Source organism: Helicoverpa armigera, chromosome 15 (assembly GCF_030705265.1).
Source record: "Helicoverpa armigera isolate CAAS_96S chromosome 15, ASM3070526v1, whole genome shotgun sequence".
In the NCBI taxonomy this organism is placed as follows: domain Eukaryota; kingdom Metazoa; phylum Arthropoda; class Insecta; order Lepidoptera; family Noctuidae; genus Helicoverpa; species Helicoverpa armigera.
Genome location: NC_087134.1, coordinates 7909549 through 7931058, shown reverse-complemented (window position 1 = coordinate 7931058; position 21510 = coordinate 7909549). Strand labels below are relative to the sequence as shown.

The following is a 21510-nucleotide window of genomic DNA, read 5'->3' as shown; positions in this document are numbered from 1 at the left end:
TTTTTTGGTTTGAGGTTTGATTATGAAAATTAATTATTTATGGCTGTGGATCAGCTATGTCATGACAGCCTATCTTTTAACTTTTATAAATACCTTTAAACGAATCTAAATTACTCCAACCGACTAGAATTTATTACTCTGCGCTACTGGACTTCTTGAAATTGGTCAACTAGTGAATATCAAGTTTCATATAATGACTTATTGCATTTTAGTATCAACACCCTAACAAAAAGGATACTTTGAGGAAACATCAATTTCAAAGCAATGTCAGGTTATTTCGGATATCATTAATTATTTAGGCGCGAAACAGTCGACGTTACCCGGAAGAAACGTTTTTGTTGTTGTAATAAAGATTATTGGTTCAAGTGCTAATTAGGTTTGTAAGAAAGGAAGTCGGATATAACTGTAACATATATACAGGTTCTTGTTAAGTTTCTTTTGTTTATGGATGATAGGGCTGTACCTATCATGACATATATATCTTGCTGACAGAGTATAAAGATGAGAAAAGAATGGGAAAAGAGCGCTTTAAAGTATATCTGAAAAGAGGTTACGCTTTGCATCAATCAGTGCCAAAAAATAAGCTGAGAAAGACCTTGCGACAACATACATTGTCATACATATTTTTATGAAATATTTAGATAAAATAAAATTTATTTTCTAGAATTAAGCTTACCGTTCTATTGACAACGCAGAATGGTAAGGAGAACACTGAGTTTGAGTCAGAAGCGTACAGCGTTGTGTCGTTCTCAGCGCCCAGGAGGATAGCGTCGTCGAATAAAATTGCTGGCAACAAAAACACAAGTACTCGTATTAAGAGTGAAATATGGTGATCAGAAATGCCAACTTATTTACCAAAAGAAAACAGTTCATTATGCTATTTAAATTAATTAAGACTTTTGAAAGAAAGAAAATAAGTTTTATTTTTCTTGCGCATGTAAAGACGCATATACACAAGGACAATATAAACATAATAGGAAAAAAATTAAGGAGAAAATATGCGTCTTTTGCTACTCCTAGACAGTCTATTAAAATAGCTCACTCAAATGGCGGTTATAGATAAAGTTACACCATTAAGACCAGTCATTCTAGTATGAAACTATACAGGAAACATTCATTATTTAGTAGTCATTTCTTTCTACACGAGTCCTAAGTGATATACTTGTCTCAGATATACTTACTCAGTGGATAAATATTCAGATGGAAAGGTAGCATGATCCTCTTAGCCATGAACGTATGTCTCCCCGAGTCGGGGTGTCTGGTGGCGTCTCTCGGCAGCAGAGGCAGCCACACCCTCGCGCCTAGGGCTCCACACCACAGCCATAGAGCTCGGGACAGCTGGGTCTGGGAGCCGGAGACGCTGCCACATGACCAGACACTTTCCACGCAAGAGGCGAGGACTGTGGCTGGAAGGCAGCTGTAAGCCTGCAGACAAAAATTACTTCATGAATTTGGGTGCTGGTATTGTATTGTAATAGATCACGTCATTTCATACTGATAAAAAAATATGATTTTCACAGGCAGTACCTCCGACTTGTATGATTTTAGACGTTTAATGATATACTAACATAGTGTAAAGTACCTAAAAGAGCGCACTTAAATTCCATGTTTTCGTGGCTCGACACTATTCTAGGTGTATTAAGATATTGTGAGACAGTAGCTATCAAGTTAAATCTGTAATTAATATACAAATGTGGGGCAACCAAGCGGATCTAGTCCAGATTATTACAGTATCGAACAAAACTCAATATAATGGCGTTTTATAATTCACTGTCTAATTATTTATTGGTCGATAATAAACAGATTTATTTTATGCACTTTAATCGCTTGCTGCGGAACATTAATTTGGGTCCCTGTATCAATAATAGTTATCTTGAAATCTACTGCATTTAAAGCCGTTCGAGATACAATCAAATTACCTCTGCTAATAAATATACCCTGTTTCCGAACATAATTTAATGTTATAGACCAAATGCAGACTGGAATGTTTCGTTGTTAGTTCACGTTTTCGCGTATTTATTGAACTACTTATACATTATATGCAGGTGCAATTTGTACCTTGAAGTCTATAACAACATAGTATCAAGTTCACGATCGCATATAAAACAAGTGCAGAAAGATTGATGCGTTATGTTATACAAGTAATATCTGATAATGATCACACTGACCGACATCCGTCAGTGGAGCGTGCAATAAGCGGGCGTTCACGACGCGCGGCGCGGCACGCACCGCACACGCAATTGGAGCAAAACGTCGTATCATTAACGTTTAACTATTTTAGATTGCAGCAATACAACCCAGCAGTCAGCACATAGGAACCACCCAATATGTTTTATTTTGAAATATTAAGTTATTACGGATGGTTCCTAATCAAATAAATCATGCGCGCAATTGATCAGTTTCCGATCTGAAGTTAACTGAAAATGTTTGAGGTGCTCGTCCTGCGCACCGAGGCATTGAGCCCTCTTTACATATTAACTCGCGTTTTCACTGGCCGAAGGCTGTTCTATGAAAATGAGGAAGCCTGATGCAACTCTGGGTGATTGTTGTTACAGCTAGAGCGAGTGCGCACCAAACATTCCACATCCGCAACATAGGATATGAAGGTCTAAAGCAATCGCCTATAAATGCCTTCAGAGTGTACTTTGCCTAGCAGTGCGTTTTTGACATCAACTGTCAGTGCGTCTCCGGCATAATGAATATTTACGTAGCGGTCAGTGGATTTGTTTTCGCTTTGTATAAGATTATTGGCCACGAGGATAAGTTTGTGAAGTAGTGTTTCCATTTTACAGATATCGTGCCTCCTCGCCTTGACGGCGTCTGTCGTGGCTGACGGACTATTGGGAGGAGGACTAGTATACGCACCGGGTCATGCCTCAGTAGATTATTATGTGAGTGTTACAAACGATAATTTATTACCATTAACATCGGCTGTTTATTCAATTCATGGAATGTGTTTTGTAGGCCTATCCCAGATATGCCTTCGAGTATGCAGTGAGAGACCCTCACACGGGAGACAACAAGGCACAATGGGAGAAACGAGACGGAGACGTAGTTAAAGGTACGAGAGATCTTCTTTGGAAAGTTCTATATAATTTACAGATTAATCAGCATAGATATAATATAATCCGATTTTTGTTACAGGAGCTTACTCACTGGTGGAGCCAGACGGCAGTTTACGTATAGTAGAATATTGGGCAGACGATAAATCAGGTTTCAATGCTGTTGTGAAGCGCCTTGGACCTAACCTGCATCCCGTGTCAGCCCCAGCATCCATCTACAAAGCACCCATTCCAATATTAGGACATGGTTCAGCCATTGCCCCAATTTCCGTTGGACCTATAGCCAAACTGGGAGGATTAGCTGGCGCGCCTCTTATCTCAGGCCCAATTATTGGAGGAGCTGTATCTTCTGCTAATCTTATAAAAGCGGCTCCCATAGCAGTTGCGCCCATCGCCCCGATAGCACCAATAATCAAAACACCGATTGCGCCAATTGCACCCATTGGATATGGATCATTAGGAGCGATTGCAAAACCCATTGCACCCATAGCTCCATTATTGCCCTCGTACGGAGGACTCCCCGGCCCCATTTACAAGGCTGGCCCAGTATACTCTGCTCCTCTGCCGGGTCCCATAATCAAATCTGGACCAATAATAACAGAAGGTTTGGGAGGTTACTCAGGTCTGCCTCTGTTGAAAGCTCCTATTAATTTGGCAGGCATCGGAGGATACGCGGGACTGAAGGGCGATGGTCTTTTAGGATATGGCGGTTATGGAGGCCTGAAGGGTGACGGTCTAGGATATGCAAGCATTGCGGGCCTGAAAGGTGATGGCCTACTAGGATATGGCGGCTTAGGAGGACTGAAAGGCGATGCTTTGATCGGATTAGGCGGATACGGAGGCCTGAAAGGCGATGCTCTGGCAGGGTACGCCGGACTCGGGAACTTAGGCGGTGGATACATCAAAGCCCCTATTGGAGTCAGTGGAGGATTAAGTGACCTTGGTCACGGCATTCTGAATACGTGGGGCGCTGGCGGCTCAATAGGATCTCTTTATGGCAAACACTGATTAATTTTATACCTAACCTAGAGAAATTTCAACTTGATGCCGCTGTCCATTGCTACTACTACTACTTCTATACTTTACTAAGTTGAGTCCTCTTTACAGAGAGTTAAAGGAGGACGATAAAGTCAAGTAACTTTTGTACATAAGCTATTTAATATTTATGTTACTAATTATAAGTCAGACTAGCACTAATAAAGCATAGACCACCATGTGGTTATACACAGTTGTTTTATTGGTCTGAATTAAATTCGATCCCCGAGTTATGAACTTTTTCTTTCACAGAATAACCACTAACTAAACTACGCAACATACTTTTATTTAACCAGGCAACTTATTACCAACAAATAGTCTATTATTAGTACCAGTCAACTTGTTTGATACAACGTCTTAGTTAAACATAGGTACACAATGCCTTAATAATACCCACGCCAAAAGTCTGTCTGAAATAACGGCTATATCTGTTTTGGACATACATATTCAGTCGGCAGATTTCGTAACAACAAAATCTCATGATGTCACGAAAACATTAAGAAACCCATTTGTATCTCCTGGTTGTACGATTTTCTTGGCAGTATGGTGGGAAAGTCAGTAGCACGACGGGGTACTGTTACCTAATACTTATCGATATATATGAAAAGTTGACGAAGATGAACGCTATGGTAGAAATAATGCTTGAACTGTTCTAACATACTATAAGTCACCACGGTCCTTAAACAAACAGATTTATCCTTTGGAGGTACAAATTCGGCCTGATCAGTGTAAATTGCACTAATAATTGGGATTTCGTTTGAAGACAAGTGGAGACGGCAATCGGCTTTGGACGCAGGAAACAGTTGCCAATGCATAGTTCATCGAGAACATTTTAATTATCACCAAATAAACAGGAAATCTGTAATCACTAATCAGTTTGCTGACTACATAATAACAACTACAAAGTAGCAACAATTATTCGGTTGAATTTTAAACAAATCGACAGTTTTCGCACAATTATTATATAATAGGTAGGTGCGCTTTCTCAAGATTATAGGTACTCAAGATGTTTAAGCTTCATAAATACACAAATAATCTTGTAGTTTGAAGAAAAAGAAGTTAAAAAATTCAATACATAATTTAGTGGTACATATTTTTTTGCAATGAATAGACTGGCTGGCTCGTATGGATTACACCTATACACAAGATGAAATAGATTACTATTTTTAAGACATTTAAGAAAGCCTACAATTGTTTGAGTAATCGATCTTCAACATTCCGCTAAGCTTGGTAAAGACCAACGCTTGCTAACAATAAAGACATTGGAATTCGCTATGATTAGATCGAAATCATATCAAAAGTTAATTTAAATTACAGAACTATCATTAACTACCATCGAGTCATCGTGTAATATTTTTTATGTAGTAGGGATGAGTTTTGGCTAAACATTTTCAAGATTATTTATATTTATTTATAGTTAGCTATTTCGAACTGCACTGCAAGCATAGAAACAAAAGGTTTAACATTCTCTTTTGCTCTTTCTCATCATCATCATCTCAGCCATAGGACGTCCACTGCTGAATATAGGCCTCCCCCTTAGATCTCCACAGATACCTGTTGGAGGCGACCTGTATCCAGCGTGTTCCGGTGACCTTTATAGGGTCGTCTGTCCAAATTGTTCCATTGTTTGGTCATTCTAACATTGCTATAATCACTGTTATATTACTACTGTAATGCCAAAAAGAAAGTCAATGTAAATGAGAGTGTGTTATGAGCCAGTCGGACGAAACCGTATCATTACAATATTCACCGTGTTATGACAGATTGGAAACATGCAAGACTGACTGATAGGCATAAATCACATAATTGACTTCACAATTTATGTATATCAATGTACACATGCATTGTTTTTATACGTCAAGCGTATTCAATAAAAGGACTAATGGTTCTGTCTTCTGAGTGGTGCTAAAAAACTTATCAATCATCGCATTTTCCGGTATCCTTGTTATTATGGTGGCCTGTAGCTTCTAAGCCACATCGAAAACAATACCTATAGGTGATTTTTAAAAATCCGCCTGACAACCACTTAATTGTTATAAAGGTACTAATTTCTCATGACCCTCTGACTTGCCGTCCGGGCTGCTCTGTAAAAATTCTATAAGCCTACGAACGACTCGGCAACGTTAGGGCAACGAGGCGTTTTTCCCATAAATCATACATCTACGGAAGGAAATGCAAAACTAATGTGCATGACGTGATGTGATTCAAAGTCCCATCTATCTCCATCCCATCCCCGGCGACGGTTACAGGCTTTTTGCTGGTGAACCTTGTAAAGGGAACTCTAAGCACTATGCCTAATACAGCCCCGCCTCGGTCCCGAACACGAAAAAAATACATTCGTGTTCTGCATGCATTGGGTCATGTTTCATGTGAATAACAAACCTGTATGTCAAAACGGGTCGCTCGAGTTCTACCACCGAGCACTTATAAAAGCATTGTGCACATACAGACAGTCCAACATTCTGTATATCACTCGCTGACAATATGAATCGGTTTTTAATGGTTAGTAATTATTTATTGACATGTTGAGAGTGAGCTGGGTGTTAGCGAAGCAACCCGACTGTGACGCTATGAGCACAGTATCTAATCTGGGGAATGTTGGAGATAGATTTGTCTTTTAATATTAATATTAATTAAGATTTCTAAATAGATACTTGGATTGCAATGATTTGAAAACTGTTGTAAAAAATATAAAATCTCGAACTTGAAATAAAATTGTAGTTAAAGCAGTTAGAGAAAAATACTACATTTAACATAGTTTCGCGAACTTGTGCAATATATTCAAGTAAAAATGTATATCATTACAGATAGCGTGCACACTCGCCGCAGTGATTGCTACTGCTTCCGCTGGAGCTGTTAAAGTACTTGACAAAATCGTAAGTAGCTTCGAAGCTAAGCGAAGAATTTCGAAATAAGTAACATTTTCAGCTTAATAAATTCTGTATTTTTAAGAAAAGTAATGTATTTTTTATATTACAGGATCATCCCCGCTACGCATTCAACTATGCGGTCAGCGATCCAATTACAAAAGACAACAAAGCGCAATGGGAGACCAGAGACGGAGACGTGGTCAAAGGTTCCTACTCATTGGTGGAGCCTGACGGGACCCTGCGCGTCGTGGACTACGCGGCCACCGACCTCACCGGCTTCAACGCAGTCGTCAAGAAGATCGGCTCGGCCGCACATGCCCCAATAGTAACTAAACCAGTCGCTCCCCTCACGAGCATCATCGGACCAGTCAGCTACGGCTTCGGAGGAGCACCTTTACTAGCCAACCTACCGAAGCTGACCTCCTTCGGCAAGTGGAGCCTGCCATGGGACCCTCTCACGCACTCCTACGGGGGATGGGTCCCTATCGCGGGGCCCTTGCTGAATACGCCATACGTGACGATATACAGCAAGAAATACGTCGACGGAAAAGTCCATAAATGGACTACGGGACCGATACCGTTGTACGGTAAAACATTAGTTTTGAAGACGAAACATTGAATTTAGACGAAAAATGCTTGGATTAATTTGTGTATTGCCTTGGATTATTTATATCTTGGACCATAATGGTCAAAGGGTAATTCAGTAAATGAAAGTAGCCATATAACTTGTATTACGATGTCTTCTGTGCGTAAAGACATTAAATAGCTTTCAAGCCAGCATTGATGCTTAGGCAACTAGTCTACAGAGGCTATGCAAATACAATTGTATAGAGAAATTACCAACTGTAAATATGTAAATAAAATCATTTAAGCCACTTTTTTGTGTTTTCTTGAACCGGAGAGATAACAGGTATCTAATAAAAAAATCGGCAAAACAAAAATCATCAGAACTTGTCCCAAATACACTGTATAAATAAATAAATAGCGATTATCAGAATCATTAACAATTATGTCAGTGGTGGCAGGGACATTTTGATAATTAATAAACATTGATCAAAGTTACTGTAGGTTCTGGATTGACACATAGGTTAACTGTAAAATTGCGAAGAAATACTTATTACAAGTAAATGCACAATTAACTCTCTCTCTATAATTTGCTTTTATGACGGATATTTAAAAAAGTGTGCAAATCGTGAAGCGTAATAGAATTGACGGATAAACGGATAAAATGCTTATGAAACCTGAGAAATCTAAGGCAACTTTTGAAAGTTGTAGGCATGCGCAGGATAAAAACTTGACCGTGAGGTGTATGCCTGATATCACAATGCAACAGTGAAGGTTTGGAGCTGACCTGATGATGGAGACGAAAGAAGGTCGAGGGAACTCGACAGCTGAATATGTAAACTACCTCGTATTTGATCTTATTTATATTATCTATTCGTATTGACGAGAAATGGATGTACCCAAGTTTATTTCGCCACCGACTTCTAGGCCGATGCACCTAAGAATAGTTTCTTTTTGCTTTTCAGTGTTTTTGGAAATCGATTATATTTTATTGCAAAAAGATTTTGTTATTTTTGGCCTTTCAGTAACAAGCGTTGTTGTCACTATCCGCATTAGTGGAAAGTTCTCATCAATACAAATAATATAAGACCAAACACGAGGTTGTTTACATATTCAGTTGTCGAGTTCCCTCGACCTTCTTTCGTCTCCATCATCAGGTCAGCTCCAAACCTTCACTGTTGCATTGTGATATCAGGCATACACCTCATGGTCAAGTTTTTATCCTGTGCATACCTACAACTTTCAAAAGTTGCCTTAGATTTCTCAGGGTTTCCATCATCAGATCCTGACCTGATTATTATGGGAGCATCTTTGAGGTTATACCCAATCAAACAAAAAAAATATTTTAATAAAATGGTCCATAAATAGTTTTATGAACGATATTTTCATAACAGCGCCTGAAAAATTTTTAAATCATTTTTTTCGGATGAAGGTGTAAAAAAATTAAGTTAATAAAGAGTATGCCATATTTTTTTTTAACATTTTTATATATTTTTTGAGATACGTCACTTTGTTATAGGACGTGGGGCAATTTTGTATGGATTGTGATCCGTCTTCTTTCTAAGGACTTTTGGTACACCCAGTATGTTATACATTGTAGCCAAATGCATTAAAAAGTTTTGCTAACACATTCATTATATGTATCACAGCTAAAGTGTGGAATTCTCTGCCAGAGTTCGAGAGTTCCGATAATTTCAACCTGTGTCTTAGCCTCAAAAGTGATTTTAGGTAAGATTTCAGATGCACCTTCGACTATATACCTGAACATCGTTAAATGTAATATGTTTGTTTGTTTGCTTGCTTGAACGCACTAATCTCATGAACTACTAGGTGGATTTGGATTGTCCACTTACTATAGGTATGCTACTTTAAACGAATCGAATCATTTAATTCGAATCAGTATTCAATAACATATATAGCATAATTATTAGCTTCTTTGTGTAAAATTACTATTTTTTGAACTGAACACACTTTTGCCAATAAACACTAAATGAAATAAAGCGGCAATACTGTCATTAAGATCTAGGTTTCGGCTGTCAAGCGAACAATCGCGAACACATACGTCATTTAGACACATAATCAACCCCAATTAACTCATTAGTATCACACTATGCCTAACTGAACCAGTTATGTATGAACTATTTGTGAATACTAAATCAGGCAAAAAGCGCTGAAAAAGACCGGCTCAGAACAAGATGTTGGACACAAACCGGGGCGCTGCCGGGTCGAATAATTAGTGTAGTATAAATAGGCATGTCGCATATGACAAAATACAGTGCACTTCGTTTGCTCACTGGAATACCTTGTCAGCCACATCAACATGCATATTACGGTAATAACTTCCGAATTTATATAAATATAATATAATAAACTTTATCTAAAAATAATCGCAGGATCCTTTCAGCCCTTTATTTAAGAGGACGAATTGGAATTTTTGGCGCCAAGGATGTCAATTTTTCTCAGTAAATACAAAACGGATCAAAATACAACTTGGTTACCTGAAAGTTCATGATATAAGCCTTATTTTGTTAGTTGTAGAAACATGATTAGGTAACTTTTATAACAGAGAAAAATATATCAAACATACCTCTTTTTAAAAAGAGATTCACATATTATGGGCAAACGGGACCGATTTAAGCCTCTTAACTTTTTTAGTAGTTGAGTATATACATACTCTTTAAAATGGTAGTAGGAATTTTTATTAAATTATCATTTCTAAATATTAAAATTACAAAACCATTTTGTAGCTTACGACTTTTAGTTATAAGCTAGCGCGCGTATTGTTATCCTCGCCCCGCTCAGACGCTCCGACCCCTTTTGGCGCCTTAGATGCGCGTGCCGGTTATGGAATTATTGTTGACCACTTCCTCGCCTTAAAAAAAAGGGAGGAGAGAATTTCAAGATAAAAAATCAGTCTTTATGTTTTCCAGGTCACCTGCCTGCTGGCTCTGGTAGCAGCCGCTTCGGCGATTCCGCCCGCGACGCTGTCATACGTTCCCATATCCACCATCGAAAAAATCGTGAGTCACTTTGAAAATTTAACCAAATACTTGAATAAGGATCCAATCAAGTATAAAAAGAACTAAAACAGCCTTCCCCTTAGTCGTGTCTAAAGTATGAGAATATTTTTCAGAAAGTAATCCTTCTTTCTCATTCCAGCCGAACCCCAACTACGGATTCAACTATGCGGTAAACGACCCGTCAACGGGCGACAACAAGGCACAGTGGGAGACACGAAACGGTGACGTCGTACGAGGAGCATACTCCCTGGTGGAACCGGACGGCAACGTACGAGTAGTAGAGTACACTGCCGACTCTCTGACAGGATTCAACGCCATCGTCAAACGTACTGGACCCAATGTACACTCTGTGTCGTTAGCTACACCCATAGTGGCTAAACCAATCGTTGAGACCATAGCCCCGATCTCACCAGTTATAACCAAGTCTGTGGCGTGGCCAGCTGGCCCCATTGGACATGGACCTATTGGACCCATCGGCCTTGGGCACGGATCTATCGGCCCCTAGTGCCAATCGCACCTATCGTTGAAGCAGCTCCCGTCGCTGAAATCACCCCTGTTGCCGAGGTTCACCACCAGCCCATTATAACCCCGATAATCGACACTCCGCCAGTGATCGCTCCCGTGCCCACCCTGGACATCCTGCCGATCTACCCGCTGCCGCCGGCCGGCCCGTGGGTGCACCTGTCCGGCACGTCGTACGGCCACAAGGGCAACATCGTCCGCCGCTGGGCGGCCGGACCTATCTCACTAGATGGCAAGACGCTCACCATCAGAACCAAGCACCATTAACCTAATTTAAGTTTCAAATGTAAATAATTCTATAACTAACTTCTCCGTGTATAGGTAACCTATTTAGTTACTCACGGCGCTAGTGTGTTCTTGCATTTGAAATTTTCGTGCAAAAATACACATAGGTCATATTAGAAGTTAAGTTTGAGCGGTATAATCCAAAGCAACGAAGTGTACCTGAATAAATAAATACTTTACGAACGAACTTGTTTTTTGTAGAACATCTTGTTAGTGGGCGGCGGCCGTAAAATAGGCGCGTTTAGTTATGCGTGCCGAACATTCAATGACACGATCATTAACTGGTAAAATATGCGTTTCCATTGCATAACAACGTAACGCGGTTAATTGCAATGTGCATACGAATATTTTAATTAATTCGATTAGCTAGCTGAGTTTATTAAAGCTTATGTAAGAGAAAAATAAACATGTTATAACGTACTTAGTAATCGGTAAAATCGAAGAAAAATAACCTATTATTCCTCCGCTTGAAATCCTAGATATTGTTATAGTCATCAAATTGATAAAGTGTACTTACCGGATTATTGTCTTCATCAACATCATACTCTTCTCTTTGAACCATCATCAGCTTCCCGCTAGCATTTATCACCTGAAACATATTCGAATGATTAGTGTGGATACTTCACATATAAACACTTGGTTGATATCAATATTAAGATTCCTAGGTGGCGTGACGGATGTGTGGTTCAGTTCTTATATCTTATTTTCATAATCATATCATAATGTTCAGCTATAGCTACTTATCAAAACTGTCAACTGTAGGCAAGAATACTGAAACTGCTAATCAATGATACGACAGTCACTATTTTTTTTATTCGACTTGTTTTATGTTAACCCGGTTCTTCAAACCCAACAGACAGTGTGTGACAGATTTGTTTCTGGGGAGGTTGTTGAACCACGTTGCCCCAGCTAAAACACGTAGTAGCTGGTATGGTATTTTATTTGGTCTTAGGGGTTTTGGGAGCTGTCTTTTGTTTTGACGTTCGAAAAGTTCTGATTTATCAGGCTATGTAAATGAACGCTTTGAGGTGGAGGAGCGGTGGCGCGGCGGGTCCTGCAGGCGGCACCGCGTCTCTAGTCATGTAGTATGTGCAGTAGTACGTACAAGCGAGTCAGGCTGGCGCTGCACGGGCAGGCAGACGGTGGAGGAGCGGTGGCGCGGCGGGTCCTGCAGGCGGCACCGCGTCTCTAGTCATGTAGTATGTGCAGTAGTACGTACAAGCGAGTCAGGCTGGCGCTGCACGGGCAGGCAGACGGTGGAGGAGCGGTGGCGCGGCGGGTCCTGCAGGCGGCACCGCGTCTCTAGTCATGTAGTATGTGCAGTAGTACGTACAAGCGAGTCAGGCTGGCGCTGCACGGGCAGGCAGACGGTGGAGGAGCGGTGGCGCGGCGGGTCCTGCAGGCGGCACCGCGTCTCTAGTCATGTAGTATGTGCAGTAGTACGTACAAGCGAGTCAGGCTGGCGCTGCACGGGCAGGCAGACGGTGGAGGAGCGGTGGCGCGGCGGGTCCTGCAGGCGACACAACGACGCCGACACCACGCACGCGGGGTGCGACAGCGCCGACACGTCCACAGCCTGCACGCACCGCATCTCTATGTTGCCCGCTAAAAACATAACAATCAAGAGTAAAATTAGGGAAAAAGTCTGTTGTTAAACGGTCCAGATATGGGCGACTAAACATTAAAAAATAACATCAGTATATCTGAATTGATAGACAACCTTCTCCTTTTTGGGAAGCCTATAGATAATAGATTTTATTTTCATGTATAAGTATGACAACTTATCCTACGAATTTTGTGATATGTTATATCCTTCTTCCCTCATAAATCATCATGAATAGAGAAAATTATAGTTGTTGTCTCTGCGGGCGGCGTAAACCGTCCCCGCGAACACGACACTCTCTAAAGAAGCACTTCCGAACCACGCAATAGTCGCGCGCACCTGTAATCGCTGATCTCGCGTCGGACATTCCCGTATTCATCTTCAGACCAAAACAGCCGCGCGCAATTGTTGCGTACCCCGGAAATGTACCTTAACTTTAAAATACGATCTTAAACCGCTCAAAGGTAGACAATAACGGACTACGCAGACGACCTTAGCGAACTTGTTGCCGATGGAAACTAGACCTTATTTATTAAATCTCAAGGTACAATATAGTTACCATTATCTAAGCAGTTGAGCTCGCTTGTTGTCAATAGAAACTAATCCTTATTTATTCACTCTTAAGGTACAATATAGTTACCGTTATCGAGACAGTTGAGCTCGTAGATGGTGACGAGGGCATCAGCGCCGAACACGACGAGCTGATCATCCAGTATGTCTAGCACGAACACTTGGGACTGCACGCGGACGATCTTAGCAAACTTGTTGTCGAGTTTTGCTTCTCGTGGGTAGAAACGGATCTCGTCGTGGCCGTCTAGGATGCTGTAGCAACCTGGAGAAATAAAATGGGTTTAGTATACAATATTAATTGAGAAGATATGTCAAGGATTTGACTTCGTGAATTGTAAGTGACTGCTTATGCTACGAGAGAACGTTAATGTCGGTCCTGCGCCTGATCTCTTTCCGGTCGTGTCGGATTGCCGTCCTAACGGGCTATGAGAGTGACGGAATATTGAGTGCACCTGTGTCTGCGCAAATGCTTGTGCACTATAATATGTGATGAGCAGCTAGCTGATCTCCTTATATGACATCAGGTGCCGTGGCCGAAGTCAGCATTCGACGCCATTACATGCCTTGCACAAGTATCAAAACTGCTTGAAAGTAGTCTAAAGGATGATCAATTTTAAATTCTGTTCAACCCTGGTCATTTGAACTCGCCGTTTTTAGTTTTGGTCATGCCAAAATACACAAAATTTCTTGCAAAATAAAAAATTAACCCTAAAATCATGTTAATCTACCTATGACGACGTAGTCTCTCCACCACAGCATGCCGCCGGCCACCACGAAGTCCTTCTCCTGCGCCTCGTTGCCGAAGAGCTTCCAGCGCCGCGCGAGGCAGTTGTAGTGCGCCAGCCCCGTGCGGCCTGCCACGCACACGTTCACGCCCGCCTCGTCTATGGCGCTGTACTGTAGGGGACGAAAAGTTTATAATTTAATTTTGAAAAATAATAATAATAACTTGGTTATCTGGATAGACCGTTTACGGACGGTAGTTTCACGTGACAACGTCAAACATTATGCCAGCTCTACACTTAGCCCGCGGACCGCGCGCGATGGCCGCGAAATGCGTTTCGAAGAATATGCGAAGCCACACGTGGCGTTCGCGCCCTCTCGCGGACATCGGCAGCGACAGCGGTTCGCGGGCTAAGTGTAGAGCTTGCTTGCGGAACGTGACAATGAACGTAACGGGACAATAACGTCGAGTTATTAGACATTGTCAATTCATAAGTAAATAATGGTGGAATACCGAAAAACTGTTGCATCAATAGTCACAGAGACATAGAAAGGAGCATCGAAACGTCGGGAGCACGTGACAGACGCTGGGGTCAGAATTCCAAATTAACAAAAGGAATTTTTACAATGACGAAATATCGACTTTGAACATATTAGGATTTCGCATTACTCGTACTCACGCGCAAGATGACATTCACATTCAAACGGAAACCGAACGAAAAGTTTGAAAGATCCTCCTTAAACAATCCTCACTCTAGCAGATACCTTAGATACCTGCTAGACATTCCCTAACTCAACTAAAAAGTTAGCAAGTTCACTCATAAAAATGTATGTATCTACTCACCCTCAAAGGCCAATTAGTAGCAATATAAGTAGCTGGCAGCGGCAACACGATCCACTGTTTCCTGCACTCATTATCATCCACAAACTCCCTGTAATTAGTACTGCTCTCATACTCCAAGTTGGGCTGGTCGGGTAACCCATTCTCTGCCTGGTACAGTTCTGATGAAGAGTCGATGATGGAGATCTTAGTTCGTTTGGTTAAGTTGTCCTCTAAGTTCACGTAGAGTTTATCGTCCGCTTGTAAGTAGAGGTGTCTTTGGTTGCTCTGAAAATAAAAGGGTAAATTATTTATTTATTTATTTATTCAACCTTATCACAACATTACAGATATAATCCAATGCGTTAGTGAGGCACTTTTCTTACAAAATTAAACACATTCAGGTAACAAAAAAGAAAAAAGAAACACAAGATACACATTTACACCAAATAAAATTAAAAATTATAACAATAAAAAAATGAATTTAAACAATAAAAACAAAAATACTATAAGACTAATCTAGGTAACATAATATAAATAAAATTATCTTTGCGAGTTCACAGAACTGGCAAGGCAATTAGGGTACATATAGGATCTACGGTCATTAATGTTATGTAAATAAAAAATGTAAATAAAATAGATTGTAAAGATATGGACGTATTTTGTTGTGGACATATGACATTATTACAAACCACTGGCAATAAAACCAATAATAAATTATTGTATTGAAACAATTAAGACCTTGATTTTCATTAAACTTACCATGCAAGGATTAACGCTGAGTGGACTCTTGACGAAATCCAATTGAATGATGTTAGTACTCGTATCGCTTTCCACTTTTACCATCCAAAGCTGGTAGCCTTCTGTCGCCCACTCCTGCAAAAGTGTCCATTGGTTATTTATGACTTAAAATCAACCTTTCATGTGGAACTGTACAAAAAGTTAGACTTTTCATTGGAACAGTCCTATAACTCTCCCCTAAGGATCATGACATTCATATCAACTCGGAAAGGGATCGTCATAGTATCCACACGAGCAGTTCAAACTCATTTGTATCAAACTGTCTACTGCGATTCGTAGGGACAATAGGCTGATACGGGATATGATCCGCAAGAGCCATATTAAAGAAACTATTTAGAAGCCCTGAATATATGGACAGTTTTTTATGGATCTAGGAGAAAACTTTATTGAAAGCAATGTTCATCAAAACAGATATTTAAAGCTACCATCAAAAAGCTGAATACTCACTAAACTAGACACGACCAATGGGTTGGACTTGCCCAAGTCTTGGTTGAGTCCATAGTCCCACGCTAACGAACACATGAGCAGGGCTCCGAACGTGCTCCATACCGACACCCGCCGCGCTCCCAGCTCACGGCTACTGCACGACCGTCCGCCGTCCATCTGTGTGTGGTGATGACGTGTTATTTTATTTATTTACTAACTTCCGCTCGCAGTTTTACTGGCATCCCGTGGGAACCTCTGCAGGAACCCGGATAAAGAAATCGATAAAGCCCATTTATCTAACAATGAAATATTTTTTCAAATAGTTTCAGAAGTTCCTGAGATTAGCGCGTTCAAACAAACTCTTCAAAAAAAATCTTTTATAATATAACAAGATAATTTGGCTTTTCATTTATTACCAAATACGCTTGAACAAAAGATCGGTCCATTTCAAATGAAGTAACGTGAAGTGAATAGTCCTTTACCTCATACATTTAACAGGTCCAGGATCGCCGGGGAAGTCCTTGGAGCTGAGCACCATAGTGTGCGACAGCTCCAAGCCGCCCGTAGCCTCGTCTATCGTGAACACATCCACTTGAGAACTGAAACCAATGATGATGATGATGAATTTTACTAGGTAAATGTTATCAATAAAATTCTCTATAGACCTACTAACGCATGGACAATGGAAATTATAGACACGCATATTTGCAGCCTTGTTTTATTAAAATACATTCTAATGAAATAAAGTATGACTGGTTACTTACTTTTTCCTGCCAATAGCAATTAATCTAAACTTATGGTTGACTCTTGCGCAAGTCGCGTCATCGATGCCAGGAGCCCAAATACCTTGCACCGCCTGAAAGTAGAAAAAATACACTTAAAAAGTATTCTTTCGTTAGGTAATCATTCTATCAGATCTTTATTAAATACCTGTATAAATTATATTCAGTGCTTCCTTGAGTTTTCCAGTGTAAATAATATTGTCGCATTTTTAAAGCAATAATACCTACGTTAATTCATTTTACATTGATAGGAATTCCAAAACTGTTTACACTTGAATAAACTCAGAGCAAACCACCTACTCCCATATGGTTAAACAAAAATTAGAGGACAAACTTTACTTCTCAAAGTTTTCATAGCAAGAAAACAGAGCACGCTTTACACTGCCTATCACACATAGGGTCTGGCTAGGAAAATAGTTAAACTGTGCCTGGAAAGGAACTCTACATGGAATCAAATAATACACAAATTCAAATTCTTAGAGGATGTGGTACCGTGCTCAGGGTCAATATCACAACACTCGCTTTTGTTTCTTACCATTAAATCTGTGTCCAATAAAATCTGGGATTACCAAAATATGTTTTAATAAATACATGAATTTTACATATGAATTCTTCTAGGGAATATGACGACAAATATCGTATGTTTAAAAATCTTATGCACGCAGGTTTTTCGAAATAAAAGGTATGTATTAAATTTTTGAAATGATGACAAGAATATGTGAAATTCTATCATAGTATGTTCAACTCTTTTCTGATACTATTAACATGGGTATAATTTAGGCGGTCACCAAAAATATTTTAAAGACTCTAAGCTGAGGCACCAAATAAAATAAACAACTCCAAAAAAAATAAATTGACTTTATTAAAAGGGCACTAAAGTATATAATGTTATGATCCAAAAAAATAAAATAACATCAGAAAAATCGCAAATCTCGCACAAATATTATTTTTGGTTCCCAAAATGGATTAATGGTCACCAAATTCTATCCAACTAAAAGATTAATATTACTACCAAAAATCAAAGTTAGTGACGAAAACGAATCGCTGCAAAACCGACTCCACGTAGTCTTGTCTGCCCTACCCCTAGAGTACAATTCAAAACCGCGTAGGCACGGAGGGGCGAGGCGGCCTGCGAGCTGAGGGCAGGTAGTTTTAAGGCTCGCCGCCGGGCTGAGGCGGCCGGCGGAGCAAGCCGAAGCTTCGGTGGTGAGCGTGAAAACATCTGCGACGATAAGCTCGCATGGGACCGCCGGAGCCCCGCAGCGCCAGCCGTGACAGCCATGCTTGCTGCATGTTGCGTGCTTACATTTTAAACGCACTGAGTTATACACAAATTCATATAACAATAAATAAGCGACGTACGTTTGGGAACCCCAGTATATTAATTGGTATTTGGGAAATATTCTAGCGATCGTTAGCTTTTTTAGTCTAACAAAAATGACCAAATTAGGAGTCATGGTATTACATAATTGGTAACATCTAAGTAGTGACAATATATAATATTTAGTCTAAAGTGTATTTTAAAGGCGTCCATATATTTTTTTAGTAGTCAATAATACGAAAAAATGGTTTTATCTAATAATATTTTTGGAAACGTTATTTGGTGACCATTTATCCATTTTGGTAACCGTTTAGAATTTTTTTGGTAGTAAAATAGGTACTTTTTTGGGTGGCGTTTAAACACAAGCCTATTAACATTTTTAGGGATGATGGATTTTGTATTGTTTTGAACTGAGTTCATCAAAAAGTTTCCCAGCTAAAACTCATTCATTGAAGCTAGAGAAAGCTGATCAAAAAACATGCTTGTCCTGTTATTATAATGTAACAAGCTATTTTGGCTTCAGAACTATAATAATCATACTTACATTAGGATCAAACTTGAGATTAGGCGCGGTGAGATACGCCGCCCGTCCATCATTCAGTGTTATCCCAAAACCACACACTAGTGGGGAATATTCTATATCATTTACATGTGTATTGTCTTCTAATATTGGCTCAGCTGAAATAATATCAATATTTTTTATTGCTTATTCAGTCCTCTCTAAAGGTTTATTAACACTTGGACTGAACTATAAAGTATCAAAATGTATTTGACCTGATACAGGTTATAATAAAAATTATTTTATCCAAAAAATAGTCATATTACCCTTAGAAACTTGTTGATTAATAGAAAATGGTATTCTTCCAAGATCAAGACAGTAGTCCCGGTTCTGTGTGCCGTCCCATCGGTACCGCAGTAAGTGGGCTCGTGTGGTACAGACAAGGATCTCGGTGCCTGATATACAGCACATGCGAGTGATCTGACCATCCCATACTAATACTTCTTTTAACTGGAAAATTAAATTAAGTTAATGAATTTAGTGTCATAATAATATCACATAAATCAGAACTTTTCAGATTTTGTTTTAGAATTTTAGCAGTTTCTGTAAAGATAAATTATGTAAATGAAGTTAATCATTTATGATAATAAGTGAAAACGAAAGCTATGAATTTATTTAAATAATAAACTTATTTAGTGATATTGCTTATACTTTTATACGCATAGCTGCCTCTAACAAAGTAATGAATAAATTAGCTTATTTAGAGGAAGTTTATGCATATTCTGTGCATAAATTAACTGTAAAGAAGTTGTGTGTGCGTATTATTATCGTGCAGTAAGTAGGCCACGTATCACGCACATTGTTATTAATTTTGAATTCTTTCCATAGTGAACATTGCAATTTTTATAATTTAATTTGCTTTATTATAAACCAAATGTAAGCTTCTAGCAAAGATATGTAAAAATATTCTTTTGATAATATACCAAGGTGATTTTCAGTGATGGTATAACTTCCTTGACGAAGAGTTCAGCGGAGTCTCGTCTCAAGCTTGCGGTGGGCGGGTCATATTGCTGATACGCTGTCTGTTCACTGTGGGCTTCTACATTGTACAGTATGAGATGACCTTCCGATGTCTGGAACAGAGATCATACACATTACGTTAAAATAAATAATAGAATATTCAGCAAAATAAGATATTTTGACAAGATTTAACTCCACTTCCTCTTTTGTTTGTATGAGATTGCATTTTATAGTTCTACACACAGCACAATACAGCTTTTCATTAACATCAAACATCCCATTTATAATAAAATCTATAAATCAAAACTTACAGAAATACATATCATAGATGAGTCGGGTTTCCACTCCACTCCAACATTGACGCCGAGTCGCTGAAGAGATTCTGTACTCCTCTTGTGGTACACTATGGGTACTGTTGGCTGGAAGACAATGACATAAGAAAATTAGATTTAAATGTGTTGACAGTATTCACACTACAAATCTTCCGAAATTCGTGTTAGAAAAGACACATTCCCTAAATTCAAATAATGGATTTCTATTGAGAAATATAGATTTTTATTTATTTATTTATTTATGGTTTACCAACAGGTATTACAGCTAACCATGCATAACTTATTTTTCTTAAGAATACAAATACTGCACACCTAATTAAAGGTAAACACCGCATGTGTCGTGTTGATGATCATGAGATGTGAGAAAAGTTTCTGATAATGACTTACAACATTTATAATTTTCAATTTACCCCAAGTTCTAGGAATTATTACTTAAAATAACTCCCATGATCATTAAATTGAATTAAGAACAGCAGATTTTACAGCCAATACCTAGTGCAATTATAACCAAAAGCATTTGAAGATATTTTTTATTGATACAATCAGATTAGATTGTCAGATAAGATCTAACAAACATTTTTAATTTTTCTTCCATTGTAAACACACTGTCAACAATACATTAGCAGAACAAAACATACACCTCCAAAAGAAAGGAACACATGATTATTCTGAAGCAAATCATGGAATGATGATGATTGTACAAGCAGTTTGTCAATATGACCTCAATGTTTACAAAATGATTAACGTACCTTGCAGAACCACACTGCGAGGCAGTCATCGCTCAGTGAAGCAAACAATATCTTGTCTCTATTCGAAACGATTTGTTTTATAATTTGATTATCTGCACCCAGATTTTTCAGAACTTTGGGCCATCCTATTGGAAAGTACATTTTGATTATAAAACATTTGCCACTCTTATGTCAAATTCAGCGAAACACTGAACACTGCGATCGAAGTTATTCATAAATTACTGTTGTAAATTAAGATGTTCTGATATGATTCGTTATAATAATTTAATAATCTAGCAAAGAAGCTTCGTAAAAACGTCAACACACAAATCGCCACTATATGACATGTGTCATTTTTTATGAATGAAATAAAAATTTTCGTTTCGTAATGCATCGTCAAACGTCATTATAATATGTAAAATCGTGTTAAAATACAATGAAAAAACGCCTTTCAAGAATCAGTATTATTTTTCGCGTGTTTTTCATATACTGTCAACGACTTCTTCGTAAGTTTTTGATATTCTAAA

At 39.1% G+C, this 21510-nt stretch overlaps 4 protein-coding genes across 4 annotated transcripts in view; 3 read left to right on the top strand and 1 right to left on the bottom strand.

Moving 5' to 3' along the window:
- Nucleotides 1-21352, bottom strand: part of LOC110378316 (guanine nucleotide exchange factor subunit Rich) — a 41426-nt gene extending 20074 nt beyond the window's left edge. The window contains 17 exon segments of the mRNA XM_064037971.1: nt 677-786; nt 1182-1425; nt 11876-11947; nt 12806-12963; nt 13602-13793; nt 14260-14428; nt 15099-15362; nt 15837-15950; nt 16323-16429; nt 16432-16478; nt 16784-16900; nt 17066-17157; nt 18949-19082; nt 19230-19413; nt 19887-20036; nt 20235-20342; nt 21005-21352. Of these exon segments, the coding sequence (XP_063894041.1) occupies nt 677-786; nt 1182-1425; nt 11876-11947; nt 12806-12963; nt 13602-13793; nt 14260-14428; nt 15099-15362; nt 15837-15950; nt 16323-16429; nt 16432-16478; nt 16784-16900; nt 17066-17157; nt 18949-19082; nt 19230-19413; nt 19887-20036; nt 20235-20342; nt 21005-21145 (2403 nt within the window). The 5' untranslated portion in view covers nt 21146-21352.
- On the top strand, nt 1487-4286 carry LOC110378321 (cuticle protein). Its single transcript, XM_021337531.3, has 4 exons — nt 1487-2713; nt 2793-2891; nt 2965-3061; nt 3145-4286. The coding sequence occupies exons 1-4, from the start codon at nt 2696-2698 to the stop codon at nt 4068-4070; spliced, it is 1140 nt and encodes a 379-aa protein (XP_021193206.3). The 5' UTR covers nt 1487-2695; the 3' UTR covers nt 4071-4286.
- On the top strand, nt 6620-7767 carry LOC135117862 (cuticle protein 7-like). Its single transcript, XM_064038237.1, has 3 exons — nt 6620-6694; nt 6905-6973; nt 7077-7767. The coding sequence occupies exons 1-3, from the start codon at nt 6620-6622 to the stop codon at nt 7584-7586; spliced, it is 654 nt and encodes a 217-aa protein (XP_063894307.1). The 3' UTR covers nt 7587-7767.
- On the top strand, nt 9804-11536 carry LOC135117807 (cuticle protein 19.8-like; the record flags this gene model as incomplete). The annotated part of the gene is made up of 4 exons (XM_064037972.1): nt 9804-9863; nt 10462-10551; nt 10691-10962; nt 11043-11536. Coding segments are annotated over 4 exons (720 nt in total), but the record flags the coding sequence as incomplete, so codon positions are not given.
- Nucleotides 21353-21510: the final 158 nt, after the last annotated feature.

Bases quoted from the DNA above. Each gene is read 5' to 3' on its own strand.
- LOC110378321 (XM_021337531.3), top strand. The intron at 2,892-2,964 runs GTGAGTGTTACA...TGTGTTTTGTAG, and splicing joins ATGCCTCAGTAGATTATTAT to GCCTATCCCAGATATGCCTT. The intron at 3,062-3,144 runs GTACGAGAGATC...TTTTTGTTACAG, and splicing joins AGACGGAGACGTAGTTAAAG to GAGCTTACTCACTGGTGGAG.
- LOC135117862 (XM_064038237.1), top strand. From the start codon at position 6,620: ATGTTGAGAGTGAGCTGGGTGTTAGCGAAGCAACCCGACTGTGACGCT. The intron at 6,695-6,904 runs GTTGGAGATAGA...ATATCATTACAG, and splicing joins CAGTATCTAATCTGGGGAAT to ATAGCGTGCACACTCGCCGC. The intron at 6,974-7,076 runs GTAAGTAGCTTC...TTTATATTACAG, and splicing joins TTAAAGTACTTGACAAAATC to GATCATCCCCGCTACGCATT.